The sequence below is a fragment of the Rhinopithecus bieti genome, unplaced genomic scaffold, assembly GCF_001698545.2.
Source record: "Rhinopithecus bieti isolate Rb0 unplaced genomic scaffold, ASM169854v2 scaffold_12151, whole genome shotgun sequence".
Classification (NCBI taxonomy): Eukaryota; Metazoa; Chordata; class Mammalia; order Primates; family Cercopithecidae; genus Rhinopithecus; species Rhinopithecus bieti.
Window position 1 is genome coordinate 1,575,495 of NW_016807233.1, and position 19,023 is coordinate 1,594,517.

The 19,023-nt window shown below is 43.7% G+C and overlaps 1 protein-coding gene across 3 annotated transcripts in view; it reads left to right on the forward strand.

The window, feature by feature from the left end:
- ERG (ETS transcription factor ERG) overlaps positions 1 to 19,023 on the forward strand; it is a 288,895-nt gene that overhangs the window by 208,026 nt on the left and 61,846 nt on the right. For all 3 annotated transcript variants that reach the window (XM_017880672.1, XM_017880674.1, XM_017880673.1), the window contains one exon: positions 15,072 to 15,289. In XM_017880672.1, the coding sequence (XP_017736161.1) occupies positions 15,072 to 15,289 (218 nt within the window). The remainder of the gene's footprint in view (positions 1 to 15,071; positions 15,290 to 19,023) is intronic.

The following is a 19,023-nucleotide window of genomic DNA, read 5'->3' on the forward strand; positions in this document are numbered from 1 at the left end:
AGTGAAAAAGCCTTTTAAAATGGCCATGACCCCTTCCAGACTCTCTAAATGAAAAGCACCAATTCTCAGTTCCCAGAGTTTCTGCATGGGATGATGAATGGAAGTTCCCGTTGCATGTGGGACAAAGGACGGCTGTAACATTTTATTAGGTGTGGCTTTTGGTGTACACATGGCATGTGCGATATATGCATTCTGATCACATTTAGTTTTGAAAATAATAAAACTTTAAAGATAGAAAGAATTTTCTTTGCAGAACCCTTATGAGATGGAAAATATTAGTGCAACACAGAAGAAGACAATTCCCGGGCTGTTCGCCAAGACGGCTAGAGAGACTCCACTTCTCTCTGAGTCAACACCCAGGTTCCTGCAGTGGCCTGCAAGGCAGTACCACCCCCAACCTTTTCTGGTTCACCTTCTGGTTCTTTCTCTCTCTCCTTTCCAGTAACCCCTCCTCCCTGGCTGTTCTTGGTCCCATTGTTCCACGTGCAGCCCCCGCAGTCCACTTTGGCCTTGTTCTAGCTATTGCCAAGGCTGGAAGTCCTATTCTTCATGAATGCGTGGGGGCTCACGCCCTCCCCTCCTTCGCATTTTCTCAGGACCACCCTGACCACTCGAAATTAAAAGCAGCAGCTCACCCCTCTTTTCCTGAGTCTCTAGTTCTACCTTCCATTTCTTCACACTTTTATCACTTGCCACCTTCTAATCCTAATATCAGGCTTGAAAAACAAGGTTATAAATTGACCCTATCAATTATTGGTTGATTAAGTGATTTTCAGAAATTATCTAGGGCTTGTAGTGCTAGAATATAAGCCTTATGCAGATAGGTGTCTTTGTGGTTTTGGGTCATGGATGTAACCTAGAAGCAGCTAAACAAGTTTCTAGGGTAGAAAAGGGGTTCAGTACATATTTATTGAACTTATGAGTAAGAGAATATTCTTAGTCCTGGAAGATATATGTGAATCTAGTGGAGACTACAAATGGCCTTTCTCTGAGGCAAACTGCTAAATCCTCTGAATAAAGGTATCTCTAGCCCATCTGACTCAGTCCCACACCCCTGGACTATGGAATAACCAGTTCAGGGGGTGATTAAAATGACTACATAGGCACAGAAATTTTAACTTCAGGTTGTCAGTGTAGCAGAAGCAAAGATGTTTGCCATGTTGTCTGTGAAGACGTGCTATAAAATCGTCCCCCAAAGTAAACTATAATGGCAGCCATGCCCTCGGATTGTTCTGGAGGATACAGGCAGGGAATCAGGCACTGCCTTCAAAACTCTTACATAATATATCTTAACGTTGGAAAACTGTCTTAGACCTGTTTAGAAATCTTGCATTCTCTGTCATAGAACCTTCCCTCTTGAGCTGATTATTACCATCCAGTAATTACACTTATGTGGCCTTGGGAAATAAATTGGATAAAACCTAACAAGTTATTAAACATGCACCTGCCATCCCTCCAACGGAGCTTCACCCTTGAAATTAAATGTGCTGTGCTTCCTGGCAGCGCTGAGGCCACTGGAGTGGCTCCTAAGTGATGGCTTGGAAGAAATGATACCCTGGTAGAGAAGTGGCCCGGGAGAGTGCACGGAGGAAAACTGACATTTAGAGAATGAGGAGAGAAAAAGGAGGGTATAAAGAGATGGGGGATGGAACTGTCAACCAAGTAGGAGGAACAGCAGCAATATGGAAGCCAAAGAAAAGAGGGTTAGTAAAGGGGAGAGTGACCAACAATATGAACTGCTCTTGAGTAGGTGACAAAGAGACCAGCTGGGAGTGTACGTTTGGGGGAACCCCCAATAGCTCACTCCTAATCATGGCAGGACAGTGTCAGAACCAGACGGCAAGGTTGGAGAAGAGAGCAGGAGATGAGAATCTGTTAAAGAGCTGTAAAATACTTAAGTAAATAAGTATGGCCAATTTTTGGTTCCCTACATCACCAGCTTCCACCCCCACCTTCGGACTCCCAGACCAACACATGTCTACTCTTGCCTGAAAGCAAAGTATGAAGGTTAGAGACACTGACGTGAGTGAAACTAGACTGAGCGTTTGAGAGATCCTGGATAAATAAATATTGGATATTTTTGTTGGATAAATATTGCTTGGATAAATATTGTGAAAGTGCATTGTGATTGCAGAAATACTGAATAAGCATCAGATTCATTAATAAAAATTCTGCCTCACATCTCACATGTCAGGGCCCATGGGAACCTGTCTGGCCACTACTTGGTGCCTTTTCTTTTTTTTTTTTTGGAACCAGAGTCTCACTCTGTCACCCAGGGTGGAGGGCAGTGGCTCAATCTCAGCTCACTGCAACTTCCACCTCCTGGATTCAAGCAATTCTCCAGCCTCAGCCTCCTGAGTAGCTGGGATTACAGGCATGCGCCACCACACCTGGCTAATGTTTGTGTTTTTAGTAGAGACAGAGTTTCGCCATGTTGGCCAGGCTAGTCTTGAACTCCTGACCTCATGACCCGCCCATCTCGGCCTCCAATAGTGCTGGGGTTACAGGCGTGAGCCACCACACCTGGCCGGTGTGTTCTTCTACAGGGCCCAGGGAGCTCAGTGCTCCAGTCGGCTGGTTTTCCAGTTCAGGAGCTTAAGGCTTCAGATTCAGCAGTGGCAGAAGTGGTTTCCTGACTTTCAGCTGTCCTGTTCTTTGCACCTTTTTTTGTTTGTTAAGTCAATCTAAAATGCATCTGTGTTCACAAATAAATAGCGACAAGTGCAAATCTGCTAGAGTGGAAGAGAGCAAGTGCAAATTCTCTTTCCCTTTAGCTAAGTTGCTCTTTGAAGTAGGCATAGCCCATGACACTCTCATACAGCTTACTGTGCAGGTTGGATGAGTGGGCAACTTGGAAGGCCCCACCTGCTCTGCAAGGAGGTAGTCCTGCACAGCACCGGGTGGTCAGATGTCCACTACTCACCTACCTGCCCCCCCACAGGTGACTCTGTGCTGCTCGGAACCTGCACAATGGTGCATAGCATTTCCCAGATCTTGAAGCTTCCTTTTCTTCCTGGGAAAGATAGATGTGGACACCCATGACCTCACTTCTTCCACAAGGAAGAATCTTAATAAGTAAAGAGGTCCAGTAAGGAGGCAATGCAAAGACCGAAGTTTAGACTCTGTGTACACATCAAGATTTCAAGTCACCAGGCTGTTCTGCAGGCCTTGATGATTTGGGTATGAATCTACAGACTTTTAAAGAGTATTTCTTTTTTTGTTTGTTTTTGAAACAGAGTCTCGTTCTGTCGCCCAGGCTAGAGTGCAGTGGCATGATCTTGGCTCACTGCAACCTCTGCCTCCTAGGTTCAAGCGATACTCCTGCCTCAGTCTCTTGAGTAGCTGGGCCTACAGGCACGTGCCACCACACCCAGCTAATTTTTTATATTTTTAGTAAAGATGGGGTTTCACCATGTTAGCCAGGATGTTTTCTATCTCCTGACCTCGTTGTCCGCTTGCCTTGGCCTCCCGAAGTGCTGGGATTACAGGTGTGAGCCACCTCGCCCAGCCTTGTGACTTTCAGAGTAGACATATTTATAGAGGGGCTTAAGCCAGATGGCAAAAGAGCCCTAGTGGGTGTGATATATGTATGTGTAGTTCAAAATTGTTAGAGGGATTGCTCTCCTAGTTCACAAGTATTAGGTTTTGAGGTCAGCACTCCCAGAGTCATAAAAATCAAGTCTCACTGGCAACCAACTTGTTGGTGCATGAAAAGTGTTACCAGGACGGGGTCTACCACAGTGCCCATCTATGTCATAGGAAAAGCATGAGCTCAGCGTATAGCATTAGCAAAGGGCTCTGATGCCCTGGCTACTTAGTCCCCTTTCCATGCAGCAACCAGGATATATTTATGTGCTGGAAAATCTTCTGCAAAGCACAGGCTTAACCTCCCAGCCCCAGGGAGCCAGACATCATCACTTACCAAGCTGAAGAAAGACCTTGGCAGGGATTGGACCCTCACAGCAAGTGAAGACTAACTCTTTCTACATATAAGTCAGTGTCTAAGAAAAAGAAAACGTCTGTGTTCATGTCTGCCTTATACAGTGTGTGGCCCATGCCAACAATTATCTGGGGACGGGGATAGAAAGCAAAGGAAGGAGGCCCCTGGACCATCACGTGAATAGTAGAGACTTATTCACATGCTCCGGTCTGCCAGAGCCCCAGTTTCTGCAAGACTTTTGGTTGGCATTACCATGTTGCCATGTTTATTATTATTATTATTGAAGTGCTTTATGTGTAGAACAGATACCGTATTCCCATGCAAGAGCATAGATCCTTTCCATGCTTAAAAACATGACACTTGCTCTCAGGGTGTCGACTAGCTTCTTATTACCATTAGCACAGAAGGAGATATCCACAAGATCGAGGAAAATTAAAGTCTGGGGGCGGCAGGGAAAGACCCTGCAGTTAGCATCTAACTGGGATGCATAGAAACTTTTTAGCAACTCCATATGTGGTAGATTTCTACCTTATCTGCACGTCTGCTCAGAGATGGAGGAGGTAGAGACTGCAGGCTGGCTATGGCTGAAAGAGGATGTTGCTAGTTAAACAAAATCGATTTCACTTGGCCGGGCGCAGTGGCTCAAGCCTGTAATCCCAGCACTTTGGGAGGCCGAGACAGGCGGATCACGAGGTCAGGAGATCGAGACCATCCTGGCTAACACAGCGAAACCCCGTCTCTACTAAAAAATACAAAAAACGAGTCGGGCCAGGTGGCGGGCGCCTGTAGTCCCAGCTACTCGAGAGGCTGAGGCCGGAGAATGGCGTGAACCCGGGAGGCGGAGCTTGCAGTGAGCTGAGATCCGGCCACTGCACTCCAGCCTGGGCGACAGAGTGAGACTCCGTCTCAAAAAAAAAAAAAAATCGATTTCACTTTGGTGCAAAATGGAGCCTTAGAAAACATCCATAGGCCAGCCCTCGTTTTAGATGAGGAGCTTGGAGACTCGGGACATGAGGGGAACTGAGTGGTGGAGCTCCATGGGCAGCTGGATCTCGAGCCAGTGGCCCTGTGCTCTCGCGGCTCCTTCTTAAAGTGCCCATCCTGCATCCTGGCACTTGCATGTTGAACCTGGTATGGCACACCTGTCTGGGGTCGGGGGGGGCGCACCAATTATTTAAAAACTTGAGGTTGTTTTGACACCCCACCCCTCACCCCGTCTTATGGGAAATTTTGGATTGAATGTTTGAAGGCGTGAGAGAGACACCTGATGAAAATTAGCTGAAAGCAGAGACAGAGTTGTGGGCGGAGGCCAGGACATCTGCTGCCCCTATCTTGTGCTTGCCAGGGTTTTCCATTGTGCCAGAATTTTCTCATGAATAAAATTCCTGGAATTTTATGGAAAACAATGAATCCATGTGTCAGAGATTCACAGATGAGACACATTCCAGAGGCGTAGCATGCTGTATTTTTAGCCTTTGTGTGTTTTGAAAGGGCCAAGCATAAAACTGCCCAGTGTTCACGGAGCTCCTTCTGAAGAGGAGTGAGATGAGGCACTGTCCCTCCCCTGGTGTTCAGAGAAGGACCGCACCAATAGCAAAAAAAGTGCAAGCAACTTGGCTACTCCTTAGCTTGGCCTTTGTGTTTCTCAAGCCCTGAATCACCTGAGTTTCAACCTGGGCTTGTACGTTTCAAAAATCAGGGGGGGCAGAAAGATGGTGTGAACTTCTTAGCCAGACTGCCATAAAAACACTTCCTCAGGGCCGGGCGTGGTGGCTGAAGCCTGTAATCCCAGCACTTTGGGAGGCCAAGACGGGCGGATCACGAGGTCAGGAGATCGAGACCATCCTGGCGAACACGGTGAAACCCCGTCTCTACTAAAAAAATACAAAAAACACAAAAAACGAGCCGGGCGTGGTGGCGGGCGCCTGTAGTCCCAGCTACTCGGGAGGCTGAGGCAGGAGAATGGCGTAAACCCAGGAGGCGGAGCTTGCAGTGAGCTGAGATCCCACCACTGCACTCCAGCCTGGGCGACAGAGAGAGACTCCATCTCAAAAAAAAAAAAAAAAACAAAAAAACAAAAAAACACACACTTCCTCATAGAAGTTTATGAAAACTTCAACGAGTTTTAGGGAAAGTTACCATAACAAGCATTATGAATTCCACATCCCAGAAGTAAAACCTTTTCTTCAGAAGTTTGAGGGCTATCAACTATCTGCCTTGTGCTATTCTGGGTTGAAAAAAAAAGAACATTATGTTACAAGACCCTGGTATATTCATTCATTTATGTCTTGTTGTGTAGAGAATACCAGCAGCACGCTGGGGAGCATACCAAAATTCATTCCTTCCTGTACAAAGCTTTGGGTTAATTGACATTAAACAAGCTAATGTCAAATTTGAATGGAAACCCCACAAAAAAACTGGACCAGGGACCAAAAAGGCAAAATCAAAGTGGCAGATGTGCTCTTGAAATAAAAGATGCTAGATCTCCCTTCATCTCTGTTAGGTAGATACATAGTTTGAAAATCCAGTACTTACAAAAAAGAAGTGATAATTTGCACACGAGACTGTGATTTTTCTTGCATCTGGCTTGTTAGAATAGTGTGACTAGAGATGGGTGATTCTGATGGTGCACATGTGGAGGTCTGGAGTCAGTCACATCACCTTTCTGTCATGTGATGATAATTTAAATACAGTATTAAGATTTATGAAACCTGTTACACATACAAGCTTATTTGGCCCATTTAACTGTCCTGGGAGAGAACTGCTTGGCAGCTGGTTGCCATCAGTACCACCTTTATAGTTGAAGAAATTGAGAGTCCAAAAAGGATATTGCAGCACTTGTTGAAGTGAGCAGGCACCCAGCTCACCTGGGGAAGTTGTTTAAAAGCGGATTCTGATTCAGCAGGGCTGGAGACTCAGAATCTGCGTTTCTGGCAAGCTCTCAGCTCACACTTGGGGCAGGAAAGGGTTAAAGGATTTACCCAGGTGATTCCCAGAGCAAGGGCAGAGCCCAGTTTGAAGCTCACATCTTCCATCTTCAGATCCCCATCCCTGGCTCCAGTGCTCTACCAGACGGTCTCCTACCCATTGGCATAGCTTCATGTTCATCTTCCACTGAGTGATTAAAAAAAAGGAAAGAAAAAGTTCTTTTTATCTCAAATGAATTATTTAAAACTAGATAAAAAAGAAGGAAAAGGGTTTTGATGAATATTCGTGAGTAATATATGATGACAGTGATTAGAGAAATAAAAACAAGTTTTGAGTGTCAAGAGTAGAACCAGCCCTCTTAGAAGGACCTAAGTGAATAGTGAGTGCATTTTTTGCACCCGTGTAAAACATACAAACAGGAGGTTTCCACAGATGTTTTATACTTTTGCTCATCTCCAAAGAAGGAAAGAAGCCTACTGGGAAGAAAAAGTGATTCTTCTTCTTCTTTTTTTTTTTGAGATGGAGTTTTGTTGCCCAGGCTGGAGTGCCATGGCGCGATGTCAGCTCACTGCAACCTCCCCGTCCCGGGTTCAAGCGATTCTCTTGCCTCAGCCTCCTGAGTAGCTGCAATAATGTACTCTTTGGTAATATGCAGACATATTGCCAATGGCAATTATTTTCCAAACTCCCTGGAACTCCTGGCCATTGGCTACACAACCCATTCATCTCACAAAACATGTCTCTTCATTTGGATGTAATAGAAGTTTGTGGACCCCATTTATAGCATTATGATGGGACTAAGATCATTATCTGTATTATCAGTAATATCACCTGATAACTTAGTCCTAGGGCTATTATGAACACCAACAAACATCTGAGGTTAAGAAATTATCTTATTTCTAGGAGCAGACATACAGAGGAGCCAGCCTTGAAAATGCTTATATTTTAATAAAGACGAGGCGAGGGGAGAAGTCTGTGGGCAAAAAGAATTGCTGGCACCACCCAGGCCTTCTCAGAGCCCTGAGAAACCCAGTGAGTCCAGAGCAGGGAAAATCGGCTGAAGGGCATGGAGGGGATGGATCCCCCGCTAAGTCTGTTCTGAAGGGATGTGCTGAGCGTAGCGTAGGGGAAAGCACCATGTAGGATAAGAGAGGAAGGAGCAGAGGTGAAACGGGAAGAAGCCAGGTTCTCTGTATCTTTTAGGCAACATTTGCCCTAGTGGATATGATTAAAGATAAAAAATGTCTGAAAGTCTTCTAAAGCATTCTATTAGTAAAGATAATAAGGATAAAGATTTTCATCTCTCCTTATTATCTTAATATGTATTTAGTAATATGTATACACACGTATGATGTATTTGTATATACATTATGTATTGTATATATGCATGTATTTGTATAGGCGTCTATTAGCATATATGCATACACTTATATATGCATTTATATATACGTATCTGTATATGTGTGTGTATGTATGTATGTATTTGTGTATGTATGTATTGGCATGCACGCACACATGTATATGTGTACATATGTATGCATGTGTGTGTGTTTGTATATATGTATGTGCAAATGTATCTGGACACTAGTTCTGGGTCTCATTTTCTTAGCACTGAACGAGTGTTGTGAGTGGTGAAATTGTTTGACACTGAAGTGATACCAGATTGGAGAAATACTCTCTTTAGAAGGACTTCATTTGCCTACATACATTTTTCCTTTGAGGTTAATCCAAGAATTTTTTTTGTATTTTGAAGGACTAAAATAGCAATGTGTTAAATTAGAAAACGTGAACACGAAGCTAGATACTGCATTTAATATAAGATGTTAATGCTTCCTTCTCTGAAGAATTAAGAAAAAAAGAAAATCATATCAAGAAGGGGCAAAAATGATCACCCGCAGTTTGGCGAAGCTTCTTTCGCTTACCACGTTTGGCTTTTTTGTGTGTTGTAAATAAAAGACACTGGTCAGATGAAGATTCTTTTTAAATGAGATACTGGTGGCATCAGAATGGCAAAAGTGCACACATTTAGAATAAAACCTCCTGAAGGACTGCCGTATCTTTGTTGGGCTTATGGTGGGAGAGCAGAGCTTTTTCTAAGCGCATTGCCTGTTTTGTTTGTGTTGCTTTTTCCTCCTGCAAATACAATTAGATACTAGACCTTTTAGAAGCATCTACTGTATGTGTGCTGCCTTAAAGAGAAACTATAAACAATAGAGCCTGCGACAGCCTAATAAATAGTTTTCCAATATCCTTAGGTCTGCAGACATCCAGTAAAGGCCACCCAAAGTGGCACAGGCTCCAGCATATTTATAAATGGTTCTCCTACCTGTCCTAGTTTTCCTGCATAGTACTCATTAAGAGAAGGCAGGCATCCACCTGCAATGAACACATCCCAACACCTGGTGGTCATGTCTTTGTGTCTGAATAATCTGATTCGTCAAAGAAAAGAACAGGGTTGCGGATTTAAGCCATTGCAAAAGAAATGATTAACTGTATGCGGGGTCCATTGCTACACATCCCTAGGCTCATAGAAGAGAGTGGTATACCTAGAGAAGTCCTTACTGGTTTCCAACACTCTCCATTTACTGTCTAGATCCTTTGTTCCATCCTAGATCCAGGGATTCTGGACATTTATCCCTTCATCCTTCTTCTATCTCTTCCCTCTACCAGCCTTTCTCTCTCTGTCTCTATCTAGGTGTTTCTGTCTCTCATGGCAAGAGCAGGCACCAAAACACTCTACCGTGTGACTTTCCTTAATCCAACTTCTTCCTTCCAGCAACACCCAGGTAGTGGCCAGTGTACAGCCCTGGGGAATGATTCCATTCAGAGACACAAACCCTGTTTCTACCTCGTCCTCACTGTTGATGTTACTTCTCTAATCCCACTTTCTGATGGGTGGGCAAGAATCACAGCTGACCTTATAGGACAGTTGTAAGGATTAAATGATCATTTTTCATAAAATGTAAGACATCATTGGTTATAAAATGTCCCATTTTTTATCTGCCATCAGAGAAGAAGAAATGCTGCCTAATACCTAGGGTAGGCCTTTCATTTTCATATTTCAGAGTTGATAAAATGTGAAAAGTGGTGTATCTTATAATCAACAAAATTGAATTTAAGAGGATATTGCATGCAAAGTGCTTAACAAGGTAACCTGGTTTATTTGGTGGGTAAGCTATTTATGAAAGTGGTTAAAAGATATCTTATACATGGCAGTATAGGGAGTTAAGTGATGTACCAAATTCTGCTTGTTTATATGCAAGAGAAATTTAAGGAAGGGTTTTGTATTGGATTGAAATGAGATTAAAACTGACAGAAAAAGCAGGCTATTGATTTAAGATGATATTGGCTTCCTAAATGAATGATCTCCACACTGTATTGTGATAGCAGCAAGGACTTCTTTCAGATTGTTTTAGTTTTTATTTTATTTATTTATTTATTTTTGAGACGGAGTCTCACCCTGTCACCCTGCCTGGAGTGCAGTGGCGTGATCCCGGCTCACTGCAGCCTCCACTTCTCCAGTTCAAGCAGTTCTCCTGCCTCACCCTCCCGAATAGCTGGGACTGCAGGCACCTGCCACCATGCCCGGCTAATTTTTTTTTTGTATTTTTAGTAGAGACAGGGTTTTACCATGTTAGCCAGGATGGTCTCGATCTCCTGACCTCGTGATCCACCCACCTTGGCCTCTCAAAGTGCTTGGATTATGGCAGTGAGCCACCATGGCCCACCCAAGATTTTTTTTTTTAAAGCATGATCATGATCATAAAATTCTTGTTCCACTTAGTTGTTCCATTTGTTTTTCATAATTATAAAATAATTATCACATATAAGACTTGAAAACATTGAAGATGAATTTGATAATCCAATTCTCTGGAGGTCTAATTCTGGCCATCTTCCTAATTTTTGAAAACCATGAAAGGACCATTTCCCTGAATACCTTTGTTTACTCCAGATGTGAAATTCAGTTGACCATTCTTTAAGATTTTCTCAGTTTCAACACTTTGAGATTTTCAAGAGTTTAAGTGTGATGGATTCTCTGTATTAACAATGTAATATTTTTATGAGCTATAGGGATCATAAATTAGAATCAATTTGGGCCCTCATTTTCTAATACTTTGGTGGAGAAATATGCATCTTGCAAAATATTCATCTGTTATAGAAAGGCCTCAGGATTCCTGAAATATTTTGCTGAAAATGTCAGTATGCTTTCAACTTTGTTAGCTTTCTTTCTTAGTGTTTTAATCTAAGTATTTTGGATCCTTTTCTGTACTCTAGTTACTTGAAAATAAATGCATATTTTAGAGTTATAATATGAAATACAACCTGGTGGGACCTCCCCTCATTTCTGGAACTTATCCCATGACCAAAATCCAAAGGAATGGTCCTCATATGTTATTGGTATATTCTGTATTGAAATGAAATAATCAACACTGTAGTACTAACACAGCAGTACCTTTTGTTTGGGGGTAATTTGCTTAGAATTATGTGTTTCTCATAAGTTCTTTAAAAATGGCCTTGGTAGCCTGCCATTTGCCTGATGGGAATATCCCAACTTTCCTGGAGCTACAGAAAAAAAAACACCCCACACATTGGCAAACACCAATCTAAAGTTCAGGTCTTTTTATGGTAACATAGAAGTAGGCATATGAAATTATTATGCCACGTATCTGCCAGATTTTGATGTTTAAAATATTCTCTGTTACAAAGCCACCAAAGCAGATTCCAAGCCCTGTGGCTGGCCAGAGTTTCTGCAATAACAATCTATACATGCTAACTAAGGCAGCAGCCTACCCCCGCCGGCAGGTTAGGCAGGCAGGTAATTAGGTAGGTGAGATCTCCTAGCTATAAAGAGGAGGAGCCAGGCTGCAGGGAAGAAGGGACATGTCAGTCAAGGCCAGGAAGTCTCTCCTAGAGCTGGAGTTAAGGAACTCAATGTGGTCCTGGTTAGCAGCTTGTGTTCAGCACTCTTTTTCTGGTTTTAATCCTACTGGGCTAGATCCTGTCTCCCCTTTGAAGTCACAGGGCTGCCAGGCAGGGAAGGTCCTATGCAGCAGCCTGTGTCCATTCAAGCTTTAACCAAAGGGATGATGAAACCTGCCAACAGCCAAGTCAAATGGGAGGATAAAGATGTGGCGGGGCTGTGGCTTGGTTTGCTTTCGAAGAACAGCACTTAACGTTAGTGACCACTCTTGTGGAAGTGGGTCTGTGAAAACTACCCTCAGCTGCTTCTTACTCCCCGAATGCATGTGTGAGAGAGGTTTTCTTTATTCATTTGTTTCCTTTTCCTGAGCTGTACTTCATTCTAGGTGTTCAACGGTCTTTGTTGAGTGAGAATCATTTGGGGGCATAGTTTGGGTTGCTGTGTCTTTTCAAAATGTGGAGAGTATTTCACCCCTTTTGAAATGTTTATCCTGAAGCTTCCTTATTTTCAAAGTTTTTCCCTTCTAATGAGCAAAAGCAACTGAGGGTTTGCTTGCAATATTCTGAATTATATTCCCTTTCTCATTTTTGTGCAATATTAACTGTGAGAAGAATTTTAAGATGCAAAGAAAGAAGGCGTGCCTCCCGTATCTCTAGCCTTTCTAAGGGATTTTTTCCTTCCTAAATCGATCTCAATTAACTTTGATTTCTTTCTTTAGAAAACCATGTGCTGAAATAATGCTTTGCCAGATGTGAGAATGGATTCCTTCCCCTGCAAACACACACTTAAGCTTCATTTGAGTTCTAATATTTTGGTATTTTTTTTCTTATTCAATCTTACGCTACATTTATGTAGCTGTTGGCTTTGTTTGCGAGAGTATCTTACTTTATCTTGGAGAGATACTAATACTTCAAAGTTATTGCTTGTTTGTTGTTGTTGCAGCTGTTTTCTTTTTAGTTTGTAATTTTAAATTTAGCCTGTTTCTTATATATATGGAACCTGTTTTTGCCAATTTCTGATATAAATCACACATTCGTTCATGTTTCTCATCATGGGTGAGCCAAAGCTAACATTACATAGTGTGTTATTCCCCTGCGAGCCTTGGTTGAGGCTCAGGCCCAGGAAGGAGAGAGGCAGCAGCCATCAGCTCTGTTTCCTGTTCTGAGCCTGTAAAACACACTACCCAGTGCCACCATGGGAAGGGAGTATCTGTTTTGCAAAAATTTTTTAAGAAGGTCTAATTTTTGTCTGACTTAGCATGACTACACTAAGTCTATGGTGCTGATTTTACTTTGAAACCCACATCTATGTGTTTAGACTCCTTGATTTGGCCACTCAATTGTGACTGGAAGAGAAAGCCATGAATTTCAGGTTCCCTAACATCTGGGATGCCGTTTCTGTACTGTCAACCTCTGTGTCACTGTCTCGTATTATTTTTGATTGTTGGTGAGTTTGATTTTGCTGTCTATTCAAGATGATTTTTTTCCCTCGTGCCTGATTCTGGTTCTTTGTCTGGCATAACTGACTTTTTGGTACATTTTGCATTACTCTTTGAACACCAGGCTTAGTCTTTCCCAGGGTGTCACAGAGCTGTAATTCTGCAGGTTCTAATGGAGTCCAGGAAAGGCACTTTTGCATATGCACAGTCACCTTACCACCACTTTAAGAGACAGAGGTTCGAGTTTCTTTTGATTCTTCCTCCTTGCTGATTCTTAGTGCAGTGCGTCTAGCAAAGAATTTTGTGCACTTGGGAAGCTAAGGAAAATACTTGGTCCTGGGGCAGGTGGAGGATCGAGCAACAGAGTAGATGTGGGGTTGGGGTAATTGTTTCCTAAAGATTCTGATCCTTCTGGGTGGGGAGGGAGCTCTCCATCTCAGAAGGGCTGCTTCTAGGATGCGATCACTGATGGGAAGCACCTTATTTATTTAAAGGCCAATTCAAAGAAGGGGAAGAGAGTGCTAATTTAAACACATGTCCCAAATGAAAAAAACATGTCACAAAGGGCATCATAGGGCTGTGGGGGCAAGGAGAAGGCAGGCGGTAATTCACAAGTCATTCCCGTCACTAATCCCCTAGTTGATCATGGCCAGCTCATTCAAGATTAGCTCTGGACCTTTCTGGGTTTCAGATTTCTCATTTGGAGATGAGAAGTTTGGACTGGAAGGGTCTGCAAAGCCCACACTCCCCTGCTTCCCTTGCTCTGGCCCCAAAGTTCTTTTTTCTTTTTTTTTTTAAATAAAAATGTGTGGCCCAACGAGCCTTTGCTTCTCATTAGTTGATGTCAACACTGAAGATGCCAAAAGACTAATATAAAAATGAAAGTTCATATGGATTTTTTTTTGTCTGTTATAAGAACCAAAATGGGATTGTATCACAGCAGCTCTGTGTGATTGCAGCAGAAGGCACATTTAAGTAGTTGAAATTTCCCAAACTTGCCATTGCTCATTGGCTGTAGAATATAAACATAGCCATTGGCTAACCACTTGTTTGACTTAAAACCATAAACAATGATTGATCCAACAATGACAAATGGCTATTTTCTTCTCACCAAATCATGCAAAAGAGCGAAGATATTAATCGAAAGTAAGGGGAAAAAAGAGCTTGTCAGTGATCCAGATATTTTAAACATCATGGTGTTTGGAAGCATCTGGATACTTCACAGCTTTTTTTTTTTTTGGTTCATTTATCATCCAGATGTTCACCATCATGGAATCACCACTTGAAACTCTACTTCGGCTAATAACTTAGAGTGGAAACGTTTGTATCTTTGGTTGGTTGCCCTTTAGTGCTCCATTGATCCCTCTGTCTTCCTCTAAGTCCCTCTTCCACAGAATCCCCGGGAATGTGGCAATTTTGCCAGATGCTTAGGTGTTGGCCTTCAGATTTCTTTTTTTAATCTTCATGACCGCTCTGTACCCTGTCTGCTTGAATTATAGATTGCATTTGTCAAATAATGACACATGCAATTGGGTGTCTTCTAAGACCTTTGAAATTCAACTTCCTTAAGTTGAGATTAAAGTGGATATTCTGCTGCCCTGCCCGCAGTCAAGCCTGGGATGCTTCGAGACCTGCATAAAAGTTTTTCTGGGCTGGCATTTCTAACTCTTACTGTTTGGAGGAAAGAAAAACAAGCTACTTTTTTCTTCTGAAAGGTAGAAATGGAGACTGTAAAAACTATCTAAAATGTGGTCCCAGTTAGAAAGGACTCTGAAATCAACAACTTTTTGAAACGTGACTGTCTGTTAGAGTGTCTTGAATTACGTGTTTCTTTGGGCATTCAGGAAGCCTTATCGGTTGTGAGTGAGGACCAGTCGTTGTTTGAGTGTGCCTACGGAACACCACATCTGGCTAAGACGGAGATGACCGCATCCTCCTCCAGCGACTATGGACAGACTTCCAAGATGAGCCCACGCGTCCCTCAGCAGGACTGGCTGTCTCAACCCCCAGCCAGGGTCACCATCAAAATGGAATGTAACCCTAGCCAGGTGAATGGCTCAAGGTAAGGAGACTTCCGCCCCTTTCTCTCCCCGACCTCCCATTTTCCTATCCTTTAGAAAGACAAAGTGGAAGTGAGTCATGCTTCTCCAAAGATTGACTTAGAAAACAAGGCCACTGTGTCTGTAGTCTCAGCTACTCGGGAGCCTGAGGCAGGAGGATCGCTTGAATCCAGGAGGCAGAGGTTGCAGTGAGCCGGGATCATGCCACTGCATTCCAGCCTGGGTGACAGAGCAAGACTCTGGCTAACAAAAAAAAAAAAAAAAAAAAAGAAAAGAAAAAAAAAGGAAGAAGAAAGAAAGAGAGGCCATTGAACGGTGGTGACGTTGGGCAGCACTGGGAAAATGTGTTCTCCAGTGGTTTGTGTAGAGGATGGAGTTTGTAAAATCAGTAGTATATTTACCAAGAACTCTCTTTGAAGATGTGTTCAATTCTATTTCCCAGGCACGAGGGCTCTGTGGGAGGGGAGCCTTGCCCACATATGGTGGAAGTCATCTGAGGTTTGATTGCCTGTAAAATAATGCTGTCTTGTGTTTTCACAAAGGGAGAGTGTCAGCTAGTGGCCAGGCGGTACAGTGTATGTCCAAGCCATTTGAATTTGCTAGTGGATCTCCATTATCTGCCCTCCACCCTCACCCCACCCTCCGATCCCTGCGGTACTCTTCTCTTAATGCCTGCTGTTTTATTTTCTCCTCTTAGCTTACACGTAAAGCCCGCTCCGGTGTCTCCCGTAATTATTAGCTTCCCTGAGTTTGTCATGAACATGCGACTGTCATGTAAAATGTATTACCAAATGCAGAACTGTCCCTGGCCCTCAAAAAGCATTGAATTATGTGTAGTTTTGAAAAGTAAAATTAATTTAAATTATTATCTAATACCGCATATGTATTCAGGAAAAAGAATATCAAATCTTAGGATAAAGAACAGATTATTTCTTTTAAATGTTGCATAATCTACCATCCAGTCATAAGAACAGCTCACATTTTCAGACACTTTACTGTGTACAAAGCTCTTTTATATCCAATAGCCCCTCAGGCCTCCAAGCAGCCCCTGATGGAGCACACTTGACCCTATTTGATGGATGAAGAAACCTGTGATCAGGCATTTCCAGTCTGACCCCAAATCACCACTTAAATGGAATCAGAATTTGGATTTAAACCAGGAGCGTTTGACTCCACACCCTGAGCATTTTCCACTTGGTTGAAGCTGTAATGGGGCCTTTTTGTTACATACATGTTTGAACGCTAAAAAGGTTTATTATAAGTGTCATAGTTTATAAGTCTGGAAACGGTTGCGTCAATTCCTAGTGTGGTGTTAATGAAGGTGCCAAGTCACAGTGTCCTAGAGGGAATGTCAACAGCAAGGCTGGACGTGCCAGATGGGGAGATGGGAGATGCCAGAACGCTCCTGCACTCCGAGAAGTCAGTTCACGTCTGTGCATCTAGCTTCCTGAAAGGGCACTGGCTCTGATGCTAAATATTGCCACCACACTGGTCCTTTAAGTGGAGCTCAAGGCAGGCCCATCTTGGATCTCATCAAGAGATTCCTTCCAGGAGTTATGGAAGGACATGGGTAGAAAATGCAGTGATGGGTTCAGGGCACCAAAGTTGTGAGAAGTTAATGATTACATCTAAATATTTTTTACCCATAAATCCTATACATTTGATACAGTGTTCCTGCTGATCATTAACTGTATATATTTCTGAAACACAGAAGAATGCAGGGTAGTCATGTTCTAAAGAATGCAGCAGTGTTTATGCAGGAGATCAGTTGGTGGAACACAGCCTGGGAGCACTGAATGAATTCTGTTTTGGGTGGAGTCATATGATCCCATATACGCCAGCGTGATCACAGCAGAGACACTAAGACTGGGACATATTTCTAAAGCTTTTCTTCTGCCGAGGCTAATTTCTACCTGTGGGCAATTCACCTGCAGGGAGGTGGGGGATGTTGGAAAGGGGAGAGAGAGGAAGGAAACACCTCAGACAAAGGGGCATTGAGATGATTTCTGATGGACAACAGGCAGAGTGAGCCATGTCCTGGCCCTTGTTTGAGAGTCTGGCCTGGGGCCAGTCTGGATTCAGCAAGCCTCCAAAGGGAGACTGAGTGAGGAGGCGAGAACAGTGCTCCAGAAATGAAAGTTTCTGCTGTTCTCACTGTTTTATTCCCGAATTTAAAATAAAATAAGCATTCTGTTTGTGGGAGAAGTGCAAACACGGTTTTCCTTAGCGTGGGTCTGTGATTCCCCTTGGTAGCTGCTGTCTCCTCTCCCGCCTGGCCAGGTATGGGGCTGCTTTTCCAGCCTATGTTGTGACCCCAGGGTGCAGGTTGGGAGTTTGGGGCAACCCTGAGCCACAGGCAAGGGGCTTCAGTCCGTAAGAAAGACACCAGGGTATTTCCCCCAGGGCCCTCAGTGCAGCAGACTGGGGAAAGCTCCTGGGTGGTTATTCTGTCAGGCAAGTGAAAGGCTGGTGCTGCGCTGAGGGTCTCTTTCTGGGAAATCTTTTCAGGGAAACTGGACATTTTCTTTTTTTTTTTCTTTTGGTTGGAGTTTTGCTCTTTTTTACCCAGGTTGGAGGGAAGTGGCACGATCTCGGCTCACTGCAACCTCCACCCGCCGGGTTCAAGCGACTCCCCTGCCTCAGCTTCCTGAGTAGCTGTGATTACAGGCATGCACCACCATGCCTGGCTGAATTTTGTATTTTTAGTACAGACAGGGTTTCACCATGTTGGCCAGGCTGGTCTCGAACTCGATCCACCCACCTTGGCCTCTCAGATTGCTGGGATTACAGTTGTGAGCCACCGCACCTGGTCTGGACATTTTCTTTCAAGGAAACGATGGGAACTTTAAGAGCTTCCTCTCTCGGGGCTCACAGACTTCTCATTGCTCCTGTCATAAACTTTCAATGCTGTTCCAGCTCTTGAAGCATCGGTGATGTGTCTTGGTGCATGAATACTGAGTGAAGACCATCATGTCATCCTCTTCATCCTCCGGGTCCTCTGGTGGATTCGCAGCGATGTGGGTTTGGCAGGTGCTGTTCATGAAGAGAACAAGGTGGACCCCATCTGCCTTCAGTCCAGGCCTACGTGCCTCCTTTGAGGAAAAGGGCAGCTGGGTTGAAATAGGCAGGGGAGGAACACTGGCTGCAGAGGCCGCCTTAGCTTTGAGGCATCTGGCCGTGTACAGATGTCAACCAGTCACCAAGTGTCATCGTCCCCCACCCCCAAGGATGTTCCAGGGGGAGGGAGAGGAGTGGCTGACACTAATCCTCTTTGTAGAAGAGAAAGATACAGAGCTCATGCCCGTCTCCCCCAGAGCTCAGTGTGTCCGCTGGCATTGTGTCTGGGTGCTAGCCTGGTGTATCAGTTGGGATTCTCTAGAGAAATAGAACCTATAGGATATTTTAATATTTTAAGATATTTATTGGAAGGAATTGACTAATGCAGTTGTGGGAGTGGGCAGGTCTGAGATCTGCAGGGGAGGCTGGCAGGCTGGAAACTAGGCAGGATTTCTGTGTTACGGTCTTGAGGCAGAATTTCTTCTTCTCTGGAAACCGCAGGCTTTGTTCTTAAGGCCTTCAACTGATAGATGAGGCCCACTCACATCATCCAACATAATCTCCTTTAGTCAAGTTCAACTGACTGAGTTACCTGCGCAAAATGCCTTCCCAGTACCACCCCAGTTAGCGTTTGATTAAGTCACCGGGTGCTACAGCCTGGCCAAGTTGACCCAGGACA